The sequence below is a fragment of the Hyposmocoma kahamanoa genome, unplaced genomic scaffold, assembly GCF_003589595.1.
Source record: "Hyposmocoma kahamanoa isolate Upper Pololo Valley unplaced genomic scaffold, ASM358959v1 78, whole genome shotgun sequence".
In the NCBI taxonomy this organism is placed as follows: Eukaryota; Metazoa; Arthropoda; class Insecta; order Lepidoptera; family Cosmopterigidae; genus Hyposmocoma; species Hyposmocoma kahamanoa.
Genome location: NW_020653945.1, coordinates 5,517,672 through 5,536,567, shown reverse-complemented (window position 1 = coordinate 5,536,567; position 18,896 = coordinate 5,517,672). Strand labels below are relative to the sequence as shown.

Sequence of the window (18,896 nt, the reverse complement as noted above, 5' to 3'; positions counted from 1 at the left end):
GAACTGCATGATTGCACTGATTTGTCGTTCCTAATCCGAGACTAAACAAATCTACAAAACTCGGACCCATTTTGGGTGTCGCTTGTGTCCTAAGTCCGATTCGGATCCGAGAAATTAGGAATATCGCTTGTACTCCTTATGATAAAATGATGCCTGTGATATTTCGGACCGTCATTCGGAGCTGGAATAGACCCCATTCCCGTTCTCCATCCAACATCCGTCCGAATCAATTGCTGTCAAATAACCAATACTCGACCTAATTATAATCTCACTTCAGAGTACTAAAAGAACCGACCTCAAAAGTACGTGGAATTACGTCTATTTGCCAAGTTTTATTGAAATCGGTTACATCCCCTAGTTCGCCACTATACGGAACTTGACACAGGAGACAATAAAAATCGGTTCTCACTATACATAGAGAGAAAAACGCCTTGAATAGGAGAATAGCAAAATCAACCATTAAAGTAATTGCTCCTTAGGCGCTATTTATAAACATGAATCTTCATGCGTGAACAGCCACCCTTAGAGGTGGATGATTTTCTTCAAACTTAAATGGAACCACTATGGAGGTACACTCTTTCCAATAAAAAGAATCATCAAAATCGGTTCACAAATACCGGAGTTATCGCGTAACATACATACAAAAAAAAGAGCATACAGTCGAATTGAGAACCTCCTCCTTTTTTTCAAGTCGGTTAAAAAGACGCTTGATGCGAATGAAGCTTTCATACTTGACATTTCATTTGGTCGTGTATTACTTATTTGAGAATATTTGTTTTAAACGAAGAACGGGTGTAGACACCCTGATTCGCATCGGACGTAGTGCGCAAATGCTCATAAGATATCGTGGATGCATAGATTTGGAAGCCTGTGACGTAGACGCGGAGAAGTTCATTGCACAATATTTAAACATTTGCCTTCAAGAAACAAATCTACTCTTTTCATTACTGTCTTATTATAAAATAAGCTCATAGTCCCTTGACGTACCTACTTATTACGGAATGCGGGAGAAAATAACCTAACCTTCGGTTAAAAAACCGACCTCAAAAGTCATTCATCCCCTAGTTTGCCACCCTTAGAGGTGAAATATTTTCTTGAAATTTAAATGGGACCACATCTGAGGTACCGTCTTTCCAACAAAAATAGAATCATCAAAATTGATTCACAAATGGCGGAGTTATCGCGTAACATGCATACAAAAAATACAAAAATGAACATACAGACGAATTGAGAACCTCCTCCTTTTTTGAAGTCGGTTAAAAATTCATTAAAACATGTCCTAATAATAATAGAATGAAAGTGATTTTTCCGTTGAAAAACATTGCAAAAATAAACGTTTTGTGGAAATTTGTATTTTTTTGATAGAGCGGAGTTTACTCAATCGTGTTCCGGACTCCATGGTTCACTACCGGTAACTTCTGTTTTCATTATTATTAAAAAAAAACAAGGTGTATTAGTGTTTTAACGTCGAAAAAGCGTGTGGTCGAAATACGTCAAAACGTCTACTTTGCGTCTCACTTCACCTTAAGAACGAATAATAGTCTTTCGGCGATATTTTTTTTATGTTATCAAGTGGCGGAATGAACAAGTCATGCTTCAGCAACTTTAAATTGCTCTAAATCTTTGGGTCACCCTGAGATATAAGTTGACAAGTCCCACGTGCCTGTAATTTCACAACACCTTTACATTTTAAAACCGAAACGGAGTAATGCTCACATTACCTACTATTTGGCGGTAGAAATAGGTAATGGCCGTACTTCCCTGGACGACGTCTTTCACAAGAAGCTCTTCTGCTACTAATTTCAAGTGTACTTTGTTTACCTACGAAAAAAAATAAAGTACGCAATAAAGTTTCATTTCGAATGTATGTTTCATATTTCCAAGTACAACAAGTATATTATTAGCCCCATTTTCGTCGTCGATCCGACTGTCAGTTTTACTGTCACGACTACCGTCTCACCGCCGTCGGCGCTGACAAGGCGTGACGTAGACTGCCGGGAGCTGCGCCGGCGATGAAACTGATCTGCGCGTACGCGGGGTGGTCGATACTTAGCTTCCCCGAAAACGATGGTGTTGGATTACTTTGAAGACTATATTATGTGGCTAAATATTAGGTATAGTTGTATAACGTAACCTTGATATAATAAAGCCACATGTGATCATACGTCAAAAGCTTTTATGACATTAAAGTCACAAAAAATAATGCAAACTACATGTAACAATTAATGTATATGGGAAATTTTATTACCGAATCTTCTATTTAAACATAAAAAAGCCACCGCCTAATTTCGTTCGGAGAATCTTTGACACTTCTCCTGAAAAGTTATCCTTCGCGAATATGGCCTTATTAAACCAAGGGAGCGGTGTTTCGAAACCTTTTTGTTTACAAGCGGAGATTGTAGCTAGCCCTATCCTTTATTTGTTTGATAGTTTTTTAACCGAATTCAAAAAAAGACGAGTTCTCAATTCGACTGTATGGTTTTTTGTATGTATGTTACGCGATAACTCCTTCATCGTTCACCCCCTGGTTTGCTATCCTTTAGGTGGTATATTTTCTTCAAATTTAAATGGAGCCTATACTGAGGTTACTTTACTCTCTTTCCAACAAAATCGCAATCAAACGATCATCAAAGTCGGTTCAATAATTCACCGGAGTAATCGCGTGACATGCACACACAAAAAATACAGTCGAATTGAGTACCTCATTCTTTTCTTAAGTCGGTTAAAAATAATTAAGATGTGTTTTCATTAAAAGTTTTCACCTAGTGAAGGCAGAAAGAAATTCTCCACAAACTTTGCACAAAAACTTGAGCAATATAAAATACCGCCATGCGCTGCAGCTTTTTAAAATTCAACCGAATATTTACTCAAGAACGTTAAGTACCTATTAGGACATGTAAAAAACAACACAAAAAGATCATGACAGCAGCTTCTTGAAGGATTTAAAATCTCTCGGGGGGCGTCAGCGGCAAGAACAAACACACACGGGTCGACTATAACACCTACCCGCACTTAACCGCGCTGTTAAAAACATGGATAACTTTTTAAAAAAGATGTCAAGAATATGTGTCAAAACGTAACGACATTATCGTCGTAAAAAAAGTTAAAAAGAACGGTAAGTTTATTGCTAACTGTTTTGAATTAAATAGTCGTTCTGTACAAATTACAGATTTCCTCAGGAAATATCGAATTATGCAATTATTTTTATCTTGCAGCTTGGTAGTTATTTGTGCCTTTTAACTCTTGAAGACAGATAAGGTGTTAATTTTCATTTAAAAAATTATATATGCAATGCCGTCGGCAAAATTTGTTACAGATGGTGAAATATGATGAAATAAGTAGTTGGAGTCTCAAATTTATTTCATAGGTAAGCAAATTACGCTTGAAATCTTGTTATTGATAAAACTCTACTGCTCACTTGTAAGGTAGATTCCCTTGAGAATAATGAGCGAGAAACTCTAGGAGTTGCTGCTCTACTTAGTTCCTACCAACTCTTGGTAAATAAACATTTGTATACATTTATTCCAAATATATCATCCGATTTGTGAAGAACTAATTAAATTTGCGTACAGTCTTTACAAATAAAATTTAAAAATAAACCAAAGTCGCTTTCGCTGTTTTACAAAAAAACATGAATGAAGCAAAGATCTTTATCTCCCATCCTCTCCACTCGACTTTTTATTTTCAAATGGTCATATACTTTTTTTTATAATCCAGTTTAAACATTTAAAATGAGGTTATGAAATATGATTTCCATATGCGTAGATAAAGTTTGACGTATTATCAATACAACAATTTAAAATAACTCAGTACTAGGTTTGTCAATTTGAAGAAGATATCGGGACTCGGTACGATCTCGAAAATCCCGGGAAAAACCAGACTTTATACACAGACACAGACATAGCCACGCGTTTAGGTAGTCAAAACATCATATTTTAATTAAGTTCTTCATTCACAAATTATAAAATAAAAAATTATTTGTGAAAGTTATTTGTAATTTTTATAGTGGATAAACAAAGGGCATTTAGTATGGTTTCTATTAGAGGACCTGATTTTGTTACTACCGCTCTTCAATCTCCACAATTTATATTACGCAGCACTCTATAGCGTTGCCACGTCCATGTAGTCAAAATAAAACATAATTGATGGTTTGGTACATTTTTTAATAGGTACTAGATTTTTAATTAAATTACTTAAGTCTCGAAAATGCTAAAAACATGTCGAGACTCCTGTCGAGATTCTTTCGAGATCGAGATTCCCGGGATGAAAGTCCTACTCAGTACCTACGATATAAATTTGATAGAACTCCTTTATTCTTTTTTGTACCTTCTTGATTTTTTACGGCCTGCCTGCCGGTGGCATTCGATCCGGAAGTGCACGCGTCGCGAATACGACGACCCGTTTATTACAGAGCCCATTAATTTGCGACAAACGTCAACACAGGAGTGGCTCGCAATGACACGGAACCGAACATGATTTACGTACGGCGCTAATTATTTTTTTACGAATTGACTTGGAAAATCCGTTTATGTTTTTACAACAAACATGATTTATGTGATTGCTGTTAATTATTTTGCATTGATTGACTTGGTCTATTTAAAAACGTCTTTACTCTCTCTCGGAAGGACCCGAGCATAATTATGTTAATAACCCTAAAGTTTTACACATTTTACGATGCAAGCAGTCTATTAGTCAATATTTATTATGCTTTATTTACTTAGAAGGACACTTAATTAATATTTTATACGCTGATAGCTACACGTAATGAAAAAATATTTTACAAAATATTTTTCAGAAGAAAGCAGCAATTGATCATCAATTACGTTTCTATTTCTGTGTTGCTACCTACACGTTAATTGTGGCGTTTTTCGGGCAAGCGCTAAAATTAACCGCAAATTAATCGTTGGTGTGCAGCGTTGCGTGGATGCGACGTGATAGATGGCGCCACTGAGTTGAGGTAATTGTCGTTGTCCTGCGTAAGTAGGTAGACCATCACGGACTCGTTTTACAGGACTTTTCTCATTTGCTGTATTAATAAAGATTCTATGCAAAAATAAAGTAGAAAAAGACCTTTGTAATGGTTTGAACATCAGATTAAGTATTAATTACCAAGGTAACTCAAGTTTTTCATTCATTCATCATTCTTTCGTTTCACAAATGTTTCAATCAAGAGCTATTTTATGCTAGCGAGAAAATAGAAAGGGTACGTATGATTACATTTTTTCATCAATCACGCTGAATTCGCGTGGTTTAATGTAGAGATTACTGTAAATTAATATTAACTACTAATTAATCTACTACTACTACTCTACTGAACCAAAAAAATCGAGTTCGAGAATCGAAGCACATATTGAGCCACTTGTACAAGTTTGCATGCTGAAATAGAATGCACTACCAAAATCATGGTCCCTCTACCGGATGATGTGGTGACAAATGGTTATGTTCACGCATTATTGGGCTTCCATCCCTGATGAACTTGTATACGCCAGCGGACCACACTGTGACACAAATCATATGTCAAAATTCATATTTTTGTTTGCCGGTTTTGAATGGAAAAAGTCCTAAAAATGTCATGTAGTCTTTTTTCTTTCTTTTCAATTTATTATGTTTGTATTATTACGATAATGTTATGACACGAGGAGAGTGCACTCTACTCTAGTACGGTGCACACACTGTGTGCGAATTAAGTAAGCGATTAACTGATAGTGACTCTATATTTGTATCTAATTTTAAAAGAGACGGATAATAAAATCTATAATCTAGCGAGCACATAAAACACTTTCTATTTGAGTTTATAGCGGGGACCACAGAATCACTAAATACGCTTTGTTATAAGAGCACATGCGTGAAGCGCTTTCTACAATGGGCACTGTTGATCGGGGTTAGTTCTACAAACAGGAAGCTTAAAGATAAAACAACCGAAACGGAGAAGCACTAAATACGAAAATATTGTATCCACAATCATCAGACATAATAAAACAAAAACAATTTATCGTTGCAACGATTTGTAATTCGGGATATGGTCTGATCTAGGAAAGATGTCTTTATGAGTACCAAAAATATAAAAAGAAGCTGCATCTACAATAGTGCTACTCAATAATAAGTCTAAGTATCTGGTATAATAGGAATTATTTATCTATTATCAACGATATGTACGTAACGTTTTAGTAGCAGTAGAGGTTCGTCCAGGGAAGTACTGCCACCTTATCTATTTCTGCCACCAAGCAGTAATGTCAGCATTAATGTGTTCCGGTTTTGAAGGGTAAGGGTGCTGGTGAAATTGCAGGCTACAATCAACTTACGTCACAGGGTGACGGGCGCAGTGGCAGTGCAACTCAAATCTTTGCGATTTAAAGCTCTTAGTGGCACTGCAACTGTTATGGATAGGCGTTTAGCTTACCATCAGGCGACTTGGTCGTCCCATCACTTGATATTAAAAAAAGAAATGAAATATTCGCTTTATTATCTAAACTATAAAATTTTGCTGTCATGAATTTAAGATAATTTCACTATCAAATTTATTTTGTCAATGCGTCAGGAAGCCAAGAATATGATAAGATAAACCAAAGATACAATATAATGTAATAGAATGACAAACCAAAAATAATACCAAATATATTTTTCATTTAGGATTCGCAAAATATGATGCTTGATGGCGATGCAAGCTGCAGTGGTGCAATCTCTAAAGTATCTAATTCTTCATGGTTTATTGATACCGACACATCCGCATTCTGTATGCGATCACGTAAATGACACCTTACATTCGCATACCTGACGTACTATGATTCCATTGGCAAGATTACAGCCGTAAATTAAATTACGTTCGCTTTAATGTCGATCACTTTATATTATTTAGAGAACAAGACGAGATTAGTGCGTTCTCGTTACGCGCAGCCGCAAACGAGCTGTCTTGCGCCCGCGCCGGCAGACAACTGTCACCCCCAATTATGGCCGCCATGACACTTTTGCGCGTTTGCTCTTCAATATAGAACGTTTGAGGAATTTGAATTTAAAAGAGGTCTTTTGTTTTTTGTTCTTTTCGGTTGGTTTAGTAGTTGAACTTTGATGTTTCTAAAAATTCAGCTATTTTCAGGGTATGGCATACTTACTTATAAACAACTTTGCAAGAAGATAATAACATTGTAATTGCTATAATATGATTATAGAGATCAATAGAATCTGCACAAGCCATACTTATGTAATTAAAAAATAAATAAAACCTTAAATTTCCGTTCAGTAAATTGAAATCACAAATACTAATATTATATGAAGAGGATGTATACGGCAGAACCCTTGTGTACGTAAATAAATAGGAGAAATTTGAGAAATCTTATAAAAATAAAATAAATCACACAAGTTTTCTCTTTCTCGTAGGTTGTTGAGATATTTACATCAAAGAACTTGAAAACTATAAAAAATATTGTACACACACTGTAGTGGTCTGGCAACCAATGAAGCGGCAGGCTACAGGCGTTTTTCGACATTTTACACTAATTCGAAGCGACGGCGATGGGCCTGGCTTCTATTCCCGGCTCGAACCGAGACACTGAACGGATGTTTCAGGCACAGACTAGCTTATTATGGATAAATCTTTGTTGAATTGAATTACTTAAGTACTTTGTCAGAAAATAAAGTTTATATTTTTAACTATATTTTTACCTACATTACCATTACTACTCATGTAAATGAGAAAATGCTGCTAGAATTACGTTAAAGATTTTTCTAGATTAGATAGCCTTTAGATATTACCGCAGATCTACCAATAAGCATAACATCCTGTAAATATCACTTATACGCAGACGATACACAATTATACTACTCATTTGACGGAAAAAGTTCACAATTAGCAGTGGATAAAATTAATAACGATCTTCAAAATATTTACATCTGGTCACAGAGGAACTCTCTGGTTCTAAATCCTGGGAAATCACAAATGTTAATCTTGGGAACTAAAACACAAATAAAACAGGTATTAGATTGTGCTAACAAAATTAAAATTAATGACGTTATTCTGGAACAGGTCAAGTCGGCACGGAATTTGGGACTTATTTTGGATGAAGAACAAAAATACGTAGAGCACGTTAATCTGAAAATTAGAAACGCCTTCTTTAGGTTAAAAACTCTATACCAAATCAGGCCATACATAAAGGAAGAGCTACGGTTACTCCTAACAGACGCTTTAGTGCTATCACCCTTTAACTACTGTAGTGTTGTTTTCGGCCCTAGAATTAAAACCTGCACTGAGAGATCTATACAGAGAGTGCAAAACGCGTGCATCCGTTTTGCCTTCGATATACCCAGGCGAGAGTACATTACTCCCTATTTGAATAAAAAGGGAATCCTCAACATGAACGCGAGAAGAGAGCTCCAGTATGCTTGTTTGGTCCAAAGAGTGGTATGGAACGGGAAACCGGAATATCTCTTCGAAAAACTCACATGGCAGAGAGACGTTACGCATAGAAGTCTTCGTAATACTATATGCGACATGTTAAGGGTTCCAATACATAAGTCATCACGGTACAGGGGTTGTTTTAGGTTTAGTGCTGCAAGAATATGGAATGATCTGCCACCACCAATGAGGAAGAAAATCAGTACGCATCGGTTCAGAGACTTATTTAAATCAGCCTTAATAAAAAGGCAACTTGCGGCGGTGGATCTAAAGCACTCTTTTTGGAAGGCTATAAAGCTGGGGAATTATTTTGTGCCCTAATTTATTTATCTTAATATTTTTACTATCTTTTTTCTTCACACACACACTCATACACACAAGTACATGCACGCACACACACACACACACACATGCACACACAAACGCGTGCATAACGAACATACATTCATCTTACGCGAAGTTGTAGAGTGACCTACTGATAGTTTATTTGGATTTTTTTTTTTTAATTGTTCATTTTTTATTAGTATTATTTTTTGTTATATTAGTATTCACATTATTATTGCAATATTTTTTGTTTAGAAAATTTAGTAATACCGTGTTCATTGTTAGGCCCTCCATACAATTAAGCCCGCCCAATATCTTAGGGCCAAGGAGGTGGCTGAAAAACAGCGCTGTCTGCGACAACAACGGTTGCAGGCAGCACAAGCTGAGACACCTCCTTTTGCCCTGTTGACATGTTTGGCGTGCATTACGATAATTGTCTCTACTTATTATTATTATTATTTTTATTGTTTCATGTAATTATGTGCAAAACATGTTTTAATAGGACAATAAAACTTTTTGTATTTGTATTTGTATTTGTATTTGTATTTGTATAGCTCTACTTAAACTGTTATAGTAATTATACAGATTACCAATTTCCTTTTCCAGTTATATAATTTTAACAGTATAATTGAATTCTTTAATACTGCTGGCTTCTGATTTTATTTCACGCCACAATCACAAAGTCTAATTTCAAACCTCATAAAATCACAATTTCCTCCGCGCCGCGTTGTCTCAACAACATAAACTTTTCACAACCAATTACCAAACAACTCTATGTTCATTTACTACCCAGCTATTATAAATAATAAACGTTGACGTGTCAATTATTGAACCCAAATCTTTTTCCGCTCGAAAACTGTTTTTTGTCGAACTCTACGGGCGGGCAATCGTAGGCCCCGCCTCAAGATGCTATGCTACTTCAAAAATACTTCTAAGATACCTCCCATGCAAAGGTAGAGCACTCTGAAAACTATACCAAATCATGCTCGAAATAAAGCTCTATTCACTACAGCAGCTACTAAATCTCATCTTCAAAGCAATGTGTTTAAAAATTAAATCTTAAAAACAGTTACCATAAGGGCGTTGTTAATTTTCACTTCTTTGCTGTGGGTGTGATCTCTGCCATAGTTTTTTCTTCGGCACATGTTTTCAGCACTGCGAGGTGCAGCCAGATCGGAGCACAAACTCCATTAGTTCGCACATTAACTCGAGTTAGTCGAGTTATTTAATTAAATAAAGTAATTCAATAAGGTGGTGAATTAATAACAATTATTTAGTCAGACTTCGATCGTTGTTGGATTTGATGAGCTTAGCCGTCCAGTAACTCAGCGTGACATAAACTGTCCGTAGTTTTGCAGTAAAAGCGTATAAATTATATTTTTTATTGAAACCGATGTTGTGTTGCGAATTTTTAGTTCGTTGAAGTGTTATGGACCAAAGTAAAGGTGAGTTTTCAGCAATATATTACTCGCCTAACCAATGCCGACGCTTTGTAATTTTTACATAAACTAGCCGTTTGTTAATAATTCATGAATCGCCTTTTTTCTTGTCGTGAAAATTTAAATGTTGAAAATAGAAAATAAAGTTACCAAGAATTAAACTACAAATAAATACTTAATAGAAAATCTAAGTTGATTAATAGTAGATTGTACAACAAGTGCATAATATAATATAATAGTAAATAAGACCACTGTATAAGACGTGTAAGTCAAGGGTAAAATGGGTTTTATGAACGAGTTATATACACTCTGTTTTTCACTACGAAGAAAGCAGCAATATTGCAAATCGAGTTCTTAGGTTTTCGTGATTGTAACACATTACAGGTCCCATGGTCACGGTTGACAGTCAACTGTGACCATGGGCCCTGTAAAGGGTCCGAAACGTTGGTTTGTTTGAAAAAACAAATATACGCGATTTAAATCCGGAATAACAGTTTCTTTTCCCAATATTGCAAATTTTTATTTTTTCTTTTTTTTTATACGTGGCTATACCGTGAGTGACCATGGAACCTGTAAAGGGCCCGAAACGTTAGTTTGTTTGAAAAAACAAATACGCGATTTAAACCTGGAAAAATCACGTGGTCTGTCGGAAAATTAGTTTCATTTCCCAATATTGCAATTTGTAAATGTTTATTTTTTTCTTTTTTTTACACGTGACACTTGGTTCAGGTCGGACTACATAATTATGTTATATGTATTTTACAAGCTTTTATTTTGTAATATAACACGGATTAAACAAATAAAAATAAAATTCTATTTTATAAAGTTCTAGTATGCGTGGCTGTTGGCGGCTGATTGCCTTGGTCTTAAACGAAGATTTAACTTCGTTTAGGTACTCGAGCTTAAAAGCCTATTTTATGCATCCTACACCCAGCATAAATATGAACTTTAAGAGCATGACAAGTTTATTGTAAGACTCATTGGCATATCAATAGGTCTAAAAGAATGCAAATAGGTATACTATCAATCTTTAAACTATTCTGAACTTGGTGTAACTTTCTCTGCGTAGATTAAGTACTTCGAGCAGTCTACTGTACCTACAATATCTTTATTGGCCCGAAAAATCGTTCTAATTTACTCTCTAATTGTTCCATGTGCAACTGCGTAGGTACATGGAACAAGTGGGAATAAACCTCTATTTACACGATACCAGTAATGCCTTGGCTTATTGGAATAGCTCGTCGATTGACCCCGTGTAAACGGTCCTTAGGTATTCGCAGATTGTTGCACAGGGTGCGTTAGCGTAGGTACCTACAGAAAAGGAATGGTGGGGGGTTGCGGGAAGGCTCCTTTTAAAGCAGCAAAGAATACGAGTAAATGCTAATTGCAGCTATTTGTATCACTTCGAAATGTGCTTGGGTAAAGTGTATTTTTACGAATTGCATAAATTTTCCCGCCGTGACAACGCATTGGTGACTTGGTGAATATCGTACAATTTCTTTTGTTTTGTTTATTTCTTACAAAAGGCATAAATATTACTTTTCAGATCCCTTACTTGAGAAATGAATGGTTCTCCATACAAACTTTCATCCCCTATTTCACCCTCTTTAAGATTTATTTCTGTGACAAAAAGTAGTATTATGTCCTTCGCCTAGGTCCCATTTATTTCTATACCAAAATTCATCAAAATTAGTTCAACGTGTTGGGCGCGAAAACGTAACAGAGTTACTTTCCCATTTATAGTATTAGTTTGGATATATCCAGTATGTTAGCTTATAGGGCAAATTGACTTTTCAAACTGCTACATTAAACAAAAATGTCCGAAGCTGTAGCAAAAATTCAAGTGTACTAAATTCAATGAATTCGGAACGAGGATCTACGTGGAATAGAATGCATTTTATATATTTTAAATAGAATACCAAGTTTCCGTTGAGTCACCAGCGCGGCATCTCATGATTAAGGACCACACAGACTGGTTCGAAACTGCTCAGCAAAAATTCTGAAAAAATGGTGATTATATAATTTGTATTATTCGTTAAAAAACCGCCAATTTTTGAGCGGTGTTATGTGTTACCTACGATATAGGGTAGAATACCTACCTACTTCAGTCTGGAACAAAGTTTGCACTCTTACGAAAAAAGGTTAATTGACAAAGTTCTGAAGTAGCTATAGGACCCAAAAAAACAGCCTACCGCATTGGCCTTCGCAGTAAGCAGTCAAAGAAGCATAAAAACGTTTTCCACGTGTTTATGTGTAACCGATATGACTGCGCGCGCACCGCGCAACAATGAACCACAGAGAGCGGCCGCCGGTGCGTGTGCGGCGCGACATGTGCTGAAACAAGAGTCAGGAGTTTGTAATGAGAATCGTTTAGGAAATTCTTCTACTGCTTATTAAAAATATAGAAAGATAAATACTGTTGAATCTTCAGAGGAACGTGCGACTACAGAACTTTAGTCTGCGAAAACATTTGCCGTAGACCTCCACAAGTATGATTAACCAATTTTTTACGCAGTTTGTACCTAATTGCTCTTCTTTTCTTTGTTTAACAGAAACATCAAGTACTACACGACAAGAACAACCAAAGATTTACGATTCCAAAACTGAACGTACCTATAACATCAATTCAAATTATTCAGAGAATCACAATTTATTTCAAATGATCAAGTGTCATGAAGACAGTCTTCTAAGACTTCATCATTTTACTGCTGGAAGACAAGCAGGATCTTATGATCCCACATATCAGAACGATTTAAGCTGGTATTCCAAGGATCTTCAGAGACAGTATATGAAACCTGTGGATTATTTAGCTTATGAAGATATGAGACGAAAGATCGAAGAAGCCAAAGGTGGGAAAGAAAAGGAAATACCGAAAGAAATTGAAGAAGAACGAGAGAAAGGAGATGAGAGGAAGAAGCCTAGGAGGAACCGGACGACATTTACCAGTCAACAGTTGGCAGCGTTGGAGAAAGTATTCGAAAAAACTCATTATCCTGATGCTTTTGTCAGAGAAGACTTGGCAGCAAGAGTCAACTTGACAGAGGCTAGAGTTCAGGTAACGTTATCAATAATTCCTGCAATAAGTAAATATTGGTAAATATTTTGTCTTTGTTACGTTACGTTACGTTGTAAAATAAGACGATTTGGTTTGTACGTGTGGCGCACTATAAGTTTCCGGAATGAATAATAAAAAATACTATAAATGGTCAGAAATGGATTTACTTATTATATCGAGTTCTTAGGTTTTTGCGTTTGTTACACATAGGAAATGAAACTATTTTTCCGGATTTAAATCGCGTATATTTGTTTTTTCAAACAAACCGACGTTTCCGTTGTCTAGTCTTAGTTAGTAGTAATCTTAGTTATTAGTCCGTTATCTGCCCAGGATGCTGCGAGAGGCCATTGAAATTAAAAAACATCCTAATTTCAACAGGGAAGATGGTTTCTCCGTACCACCAGTTTGGGACCCAGTATTTCCTGTAATGAAAAATCCCAAACAGACATAAGACTGCAGTACTAATTAATATGTTTTAGTTTATTGTAATTTCTATTAATAATTAATAATAAATTAAACTTAATAAAAATTCATTCAATAAAAGAATTTGTAAAACTTAATGTAGCGTAAATTGGAATGTTTTCTTTGTAAAATTAAATATAAGGTATTTAATTAGTAACTATTGTAACTATAGTGAAAAAATAGGGTGGTTTGCATTAATATTAGACATAACTGGTTGAAGACTGTACCATCTCAGTCAACCGTGACCATGGGACCTGTAAAGGGCCCGAAACGTCGGTTTGTTTGAAAAAACAAATACTTATACGCGATTTAAATCCGGAAAAATAGTTTCATTTCCTATGAATTTACTTATTGTTTCTCAAAATATTCTCCGTTAGCGTTAATGGACTTTTTCATACGAATGAACCAATTTTGAAAACATTTATGCCACTCCTCCGTGACAATCTTTGAAACATATTTTTCATACTCTTCAACAGCCTTTTCAGGTGATGAAAATCGTTGACCGCATAACTGGTTGCAAAAATTCAAGTGCCAAGGTCGGGACTGTACGCGGGATGGCTTATAAGGTCAACGTTGTTCACCTTCAAAAATTCATTTGTTTGTCTGGCCGTGTGAGAACTGGCACTATCGTGGTGCAAGATGATACAGCGTTTACGGTTATTTTTACGGAGTTTGTCAAAAACTTCCGGCAAACAAATGGTCGTGTACCAATCACTATTCCCGGTACAATGATTCTCCAAAGCAAGAGTAGCCACGTGTCCAGTTTTAGTAAAAAAAGAAGCAATCATCCGCTTAGAGGCACTTTGCACGCGGGCCACTTTGGTTGGTTTCGGCTCATCTCGAAAGACCCTTTCGCTCGATTGCTGCTTTGTTTTGGGATCGTAACTATAAATCCACGTTTCGTCACCTATTACTATGTCCCACACCAAATATGACGCCCCTTCGTTGAATCTGGTAAGCATGGCATTGCACCAAGTGACGCGATCCGTTTTTTGAGTCTTAGTCAAATTGTGTGGGATCCACTGGGAGCACAGTTTTTTCACACCCAAATGTTTGTGTACTTTTGATTGTATTTGACTCATGCCTATGCCTAACGATGCCCGAATCTCATGGTATGTCACATGCCTGTCTGTTTTGATCATACGGCGCACAGCATCGATGTTTTTGTTGTTCACAGCAGTGGACGGGCGACCATCACGAAATTCGTCACTGAGATTCACACGACCGCTTTGAATTCTGCAAACCAGCTATAAATAGTCGTCTTGCATGGTGTTTCATCGCCAAAAGCAGTTTGAAGCCGAGCGAAGCTCCGCTGAGTTGTTAAGTTACACTTAGAGTCGTAGAAAATCATACTACGAAAGTTTTCACGAATTAAATCCATGGTGATGTAGACAACCAATTTCTAAAATGACGCCACAATGTAAAAACAAGTGACAGTCAGACGAAACAAATTTATTCTACAGCCAAAGAGTTCCATTTTCAAATGTTGTAATTACTTTTTAAATATTGTTTATGTGCCAGTTCCGGAAACTTATAGTGCGCCCTATGGAGATGGATCACGCTTTTTGGTTTTTAATACATTTGAAAATGTTATGTGGCCTAAAATAATCGTAATGAGTAGACACTGCCAATAAGAATAAGGTTCAATTGCCTTTTTGTAATAATAAAACAATCTATTACTTCACAGGTGTGGTTCCAAAATCGTCGCGCAAAATTCAGAAGAAACGAGCGATCAGCTCTATCTAATCATCGGGGTTCCACTACTCACAGTACCCCAGAACCAGTACCAGTGCCCATCGGGATACCGCACCAAGACCCTCGACAAGAATACCCAAGAACAAAAGAACCTTGGCTTCATCATTTCCAAACGAATAATTTGAATTTTAACCTTGGTATTCCCATTACAAATCCAGGATTGTACCAGAATGATTACTCTTTAATGATGCAGAACGTCAGTAACCGACAATATGTCCAAAACTCCAATACACTTATGAGTCAAAGTATGAACTATGGAGGCACCGGTGATAACTATGGATCTTGCGCTATCATCGGAAGTTACAGTGGTTCTTTGCAACCAGCACACAGTTCCTACAACCTGAACCTGAGACTGAGACCACACGACTTTAGCCTTAACAATATTACTTTATGAGATTGTACGATACTCAAGATACTACTGAGACGATAAAATATTATAATAGGTAGGTTATAAGTCTCAGTTGTTTTTATTCCATTTCTTACATTTTGTTCGAAACGGCGAAAATGTGTGGAAAGTTCGTCGAATGATGCAGATAGACATATAGATTACACGCTAGAAGCCACAAAACGGCTTTTAAATGTATGGTTTTAAAAATTTCAGTGAGAACCAATGGTTGTTTTAGCAGAAATGTAAAAAAAATGTAATAAAAAACATGAAATAATGTATTTAGTCAAAATATTAACACTTTGAAACAGGCGTAGTAAATCGGACGGAAGGCAATAAGCCATTTAACAAGTACGGGTCAAGAGTACGTCCAGCTTGAAACTAAAGATTAAAATTCAAATCAAGAACGGTCCATAATAGTTCAAAGTGTCAAATTTGCTGTGCTCTTGGCTGTCCAGGGTCAAGATCACGTCAAGCTTGACACTTAAGACTTTAAATCCAACTCTATGTCGCTTACGATAAGAACGGTCCAAAGTAGAAAGTGTCATGCTTGACGTGCTTGCGTGCTGAGAAAAATTAAACATTTATTGTTAGCCTTAAATTAAAGGTAAATGGGAAATCAATAAAAATACGATGTGTTACGAAATTTGTTTTTCACAGTAAATCAGTTTTCCACGACAACACCTGATTGTGACGTCACACTTTAAAGGTGGATTCACAATGCAACAATTTCTGCCAATATATTGCCGCAATTTATCGTGGTGCGAGATACGAACTTGGGTTGACCAATCAGGAGCTAAGGTCGTAGCTCCTGATTGGTCAACTCAAGATCATATCGCGCAACGCGTAGCGCAATAGCGACAATATATATTATATTATAATTTGTGCATTATGAATCCACTTAACGGCGCCAAATTACCGTTTTGCTAAAAAAGGACGCGGCATCACGCCACCACTGACTTAACCATTCATATTTCTGTGTTAGTTTAGATCTCAAAATACGAACTTCTGTTCTTTCTTCATTATTTCGATCTTGCCTAATGGGTTAATGCCTTATACCCTATCAAAGAAATGAAAATACGTTGAATTATGTGCTTTAGCACTGTAATTAGTACACTGTAGTAAAAAAAGGGAACAATAGTAAATTGAAAATATTAAGCTTACAACTACAACATATAAAGATCTTTAAACTTAACTACTATACAATAAAATCACATTTTAAAGAAACTACATACCACTATACTGCTTGTAATGGGTTGGCTAGAGTCCGCGCTATTTTTGCAACTAGCTAACTTTAAAGCAAGGGTCATTTTAAAAATTATATTTTAGGGCGTATTTAATTTAAGCGCAATTTAGTCCATGATTAATGAAACACGCCCAGTACGGACAGGGCGCGACTAGCGCGAGATACTGCTATTCTCGCATAGAGATCTCGTGCTTTATGTCGCTTTCGTGCAATTCGCGATTGTTCGTGCTAGCCCTGCAGAATTGGTGAATCGTAAAGATGTCTTTATTTCGTCATGATAATGTCAAATCATATATATGTATGATAATTAAAATATAGACAAAAATAAAGACATCTTTACGCCGTCAAAAACTACTGCAGTTTGGGACACCCCCAGTTAGGGTGAAACCGTACATTTTTTATGATTTAAATTTTGTTAATTTAATATGCACAAGTAAACCCGCAGGAAATCATATGTATTAGTTTTGCGCTTGCAGCAGCACCACACTGACCGATGTATATTTTGCAATAAATGAGTATTATTGTCTCGTTCGGACACGGTCGTTTCATTCACATTATTTAATAGTACTCCAATCATTTGCATTGCAATTTGCATCTCTTTATCTCCTTGCATGGACGATGCAAGGAGATAAAGAGATGCAAATTGCATCTCTTACTTGCATTTACATACATCTTCCAGTGCAACGTGTGTTAACGACACAGGGTGTGTTACCGCATTCACCGTATTCTTATTTCGGTCTTTACAAAATTCTTTGGATGATAACGACTTTTTATAATGAATTTCAATGAAAAGGCAATTCTAAAAATTTGCCGAAAGACAGCAAAATATTAACAGGGCCCATAAATACATCGCACCCGTCATGGAAGAATGGCATAAGTGCAGTTACGTGAAAAACATTTATCGCTCCATTAGATACAGAAAAATATAACCCACATTCTCTCCGATTCTTGTAACTCTATCAACAAATATTGTACATAATTTAATAATATAATAACAATTGTGTGTCAGACAACCCGATTGCCTGGTGTCAAACTTGCGAATTCCCTGTACTATTAGCAACGGAATTCTGAGACACTTCCCAGAACACCCAGAATAAAGTAAAAAAAAAATTTTTTACAGAAGTTAATTCTCCAACTCGGGACATCCGCAATGTAAACCGTTATGTCACCGAGGTCGTCTAATAAAATTAGATTCATATTTATTACTTATAAATGTTTTCATTTCTACTTTGATGTTGTACGGACTTTGCGGCCAACCTAATACGTACAGTACAAAACTAATCATATTAACTCTTTCATATATTAATTTGTTATTATCACATGTGACGACCAACATAAATTTTCATATTATCTTAATGGTTTTCTAAAGCCTGTATTTATAAGTCTATCTCACTCAAGTGAAGGATGGATATTAAGTTCTTACCTGCTATGGCACACATTAGACGCGCGTGTTGCCAATGCGCGCTTACTACTGTAAGGGCGCCACTTCACCGCGAACATGCTCTTGTAATGTAACAGTTCAAAAGTGAGCATTACAGCAGTGAGGAAGGTGAACCGAGCATTCGTTGCGCAACACTTGTAACATTCGGGAACCTTCACCGGAAACATTCGCCTGTAATGTAACAATCTGTTCAGATTGTAAGGTTGCGACTCCACCAGATATAGTGGAAATGTTTTCAAGTCTTTACTTAATTTAGGTGCCTAAGTGCCCTTGAGTGCCCTTGAGTGCCTTTGAGTCCCTTTGAGTACCTTTGAGTGCGTTTGAGTGTCTGGAGTGCCTTTCAGATTCTTTCTGAAGGAGGTATTTGTAATGTAATGCTCGAAAACGAATCTTGAATGTT

The 18,896-nt window shown here is 36.4% G+C and overlaps 1 protein-coding gene across 1 annotated transcript; it reads left to right on the top strand.

The window, feature by feature from the left end:
- The first annotated feature begins 10,025 nt into the window (after positions 1-10,025).
- LOC113232969 (homeobox protein orthopedia-like) lies at positions 10,026-15,828 on the top strand. The gene is made up of 3 exons (XM_026467891.1): positions 10,026-10,158; positions 12,705-13,207; positions 15,357-15,828. Exons 1-3 carry the CDS (start codon positions 10,143-10,145, stop codon positions 15,816-15,818), a joined length of 981 nt encoding a protein of 326 aa, XP_026323676.1. The 5' UTR covers positions 10,026-10,142; the 3' UTR covers positions 15,819-15,828.
- Positions 15,829-18,896: the final 3,068 nt, after the last annotated feature.

What these genes read in the sequence shown, in the direction of transcription:
- LOC113232969 (XM_026467891.1), top strand. An exon ending in TGACAGAGGCTAGAGTTCAG is followed by an intron (nt 13,208 to 15,356) that starts GTAACGTTATCA and finishes ATTACTTCACAG; the next exon opens with GTGTGGTTCCAAAATCGTCG.